Source organism: Pinus tabuliformis, chromosome J (assembly GCF_031772625.1).
Source record: "Pinus tabuliformis cultivar Carrire ecotype Pingquan chromosome J, CPIR1, whole genome shotgun sequence".
Classification (NCBI taxonomy): Eukaryota; Viridiplantae; Streptophyta; class Pinopsida; order Pinales; family Pinaceae; genus Pinus; species Pinus tabuliformis.
The window spans coordinates 248,392,796-248,395,399 of NC_142295.1; the positions used below are offsets into that span (position 1 = coordinate 248,392,796).

General features: G+C 45.9%; 1 protein-coding gene across 1 annotated transcript; it reads right to left on the reverse strand.

Moving 5' to 3' along the window:
- Nucleotides 1-393: 393 nt before the first annotated feature.
- LOC149226695 (uncharacterized) lies at nucleotides 394-1,329 on the reverse strand. Its single transcript, XM_089380275.1, has one exon. It carries the CDS (start codon nucleotides 1,327-1,329, stop codon nucleotides 394-396), a length of 936 nt encoding a protein of 311 aa, XP_089236401.1.
- Between the last annotated feature and the right edge of the window lie 1,275 nt (nucleotides 1,330-2,604).

Here is a 2,604-nt window from a genome sequence, read left to right on the forward strand (position 1 = left end):
TCAACTTCTTGGGTGAGGCTGTTATTCATTTCTTGAGTGACTTCTTTGGTCATATGTTGGAGGAAATTTGAGAAATCCTCCTCATTTTTGTCCTCTGTAAGGAGAGATTTGAAATGGGAGGTTGCAGCAGCTTTTATGGAGTCTTGAGTCTCATGATTGTTCCCTTCACTATCTCTGATTGCGCTAACTGTGTTTCTTGCCTTCCTGATTATGGCTTGTTTATGGAAGTAAGAGGTGTTTTTGTCACCTTCACGCAGCCAGGTCTGCCTTGATTTTAACCTCCATTTGATCTCCTCGTCTCTAGCTGTTTGGCGCAGCTCTGCATACAATCTGATCTCTTCTTGTCTTGCTTGCTGAGTGAGTCCTTCCGCTTCAATACTTTGCTGTATTTTTTCAAGATTTTTTTTTGATATCCTTATTTAATGCCTCGGGTTCCTTGTAGTTGGTCTTTGCCCATGACTTGAGTGCCTGCCTTGTTTGCTTCAATTTTGTTTCCCAAATGTAAATTGGGGAGCCCTCCACATGCTGAGACCAAGCTTGTTTAACTATATCTCGGGCAGCAGGAATTTGATTCCAAAGAGAGGAGTATTTGAAAGGGAGGGGGCTGAGGTGGCTTTGGCTTTGCAGAGTAAGGGTGATGGGGTAGTGATCCGAGGCGGAAGAATTGAGGATGTCTGACTGCCCGTTGGAGAAGGAGGACAGAAAGGCGATGTTAACAAGGAAACGGTCAAGTCTTTCCATAATGTTACCTACTCCCAACCGCCTATTGCTCCAAGTATACCTGCGATTCTTGGGCTTTAAATCGACCAAGTCTTTTTCTTGCATAATGTGTTCCAGCCGGTTTCGGAAATGATCAACGCTGAAGTTCCCTCCTCTTTTCTCATTTGAGTGCATGACCAGGTTTAAGTCCCCTGCAAGGATGAGGTTGTTACCATGGTCTTCTTCTAAATCTTCCTCTAGGGTGGTCCAACATACTTCTTTTTCCCTGTAGTGGTTAGGAGAGTAGATATTGTAGATTTTAACATCAATGCCATTGTCCTTGCTTTCCAATTTGACACTTATCCAATGCTGTTGTGTTTTGACGGAGCTACAGCTCCATTTGCTGATATTCCACATTGTTAAAATACCTCCTGAAGCTCCTCTTGCTTCACTGGTGCAGCCACCGTATTGATTTTGTTGGCCAATGAATCTGCTGATTTCGGACTGTTCTAATTTTGTCTCTTGGATGAGTAAGATGTCAGGCTTTTCACTTTGAATTAACTCCTTGAGGGCAGCTTTTTTGGAGGGGTGCCCTAGTCCCCTGCTGTTCCAAGACAACACTTTCATCATGATTTACCGGTGGTGTGCAGAGGTGCTCGCCTCTCTTTGCCTTTGATGTTGTTTTCCTTGTCCGAGATTCCTAGGATGTAGGTTTCAATCGGTGTTTGTGATCCCATTGCTATATCCTTCTACGCGCTTTCTTCTCTTTGCTGTTTTGCCGACTTCCTACCTGGCCCATGTTTTTTTGGAATCTCACTAGATGCTCCTAGGTCCTTTGATAAGCTTCTTGTGATTCTTGTTGAAGTAGTGTCCGGGGAGGGCTGAGAGGGATGAGGGGATGAGGGGTTTTGCTGATCTGATGAGGGGTCCTGAATAGGTTCTTCTTCAGAAAGGGATGCGAAAGGGTTGGAAGAAGGAGGGATGGAGGGGTCGGAAGAACGTGGAGGAGAGGAGGGAAAGGGAGGAGGGGCTTGCTGAGAGGACGAGGGTGGGCGCTGATGAGATGAAGGAGGATGGGAAGGATGATGGTGGGATGGTCCCGGTAGTTCAGTTTCAGATTGTTTGAAGGATGAGGCAGATTTTTTCCTTTTCACCGTTTCCCACTGATCCTCCTGCTCTGATGATTCAACATTTATAAGTTTTTGGCATCTGTTAGCAAAGTGACCGTATTCATGACATACCTTACATTTGAAGGGTATCTGTTCGTAGTCCAGCTGTTGGATATGGCACCAGTCGTCTACCTTCAATTTGATTGCTTCCGGTAGGCCGCGCCCCAAATCGACTTCGACACAAATTCGCGCACAGGCTTGCATGTTGTCCTTGGGCTCACTACGATCTATATATTTTCCTACCGCATTTCCTATTGCCTTGACCGAATCATCTCCCCAGCAATGTAGGGGAAGGTGAGGAAGCCTGACCCAGACAGGGACAGCGCTTGGAATATCTAGTTCTGGATCGAAGTCCAGGGTCCATTTGTTGAGATAGAGACCCCGGGAGTCCATGAAGTAAGGCCCATTTCTAAATATCAAATCCTTGTCCTCCTTGGTTTCAAAATGGAAGGTGAAGTAACCTCTGCCACAAAACCTTATTGAGATTTTTCCCTGAGTCTTGTCTGCCCAGTTTCTCTCCACCCACCGCTGCACAGTTTTGGGTGAGGGCCATAGTCCTGTAAACTGGCCGATTAATCCTTTCTCTGCAAGAGATATTGCTGCCATGCGTGGAATGGTCAGGGGCAGAAGAACTTCTTGAAGCACATCGAGTTTTTTAACAAACTTGGTAGCCGTCGGTCTTGGCCTTTGCTGTGGCAGAGATTTGATCAGGTTCGAAAAAGCTTGCTGCATTGCT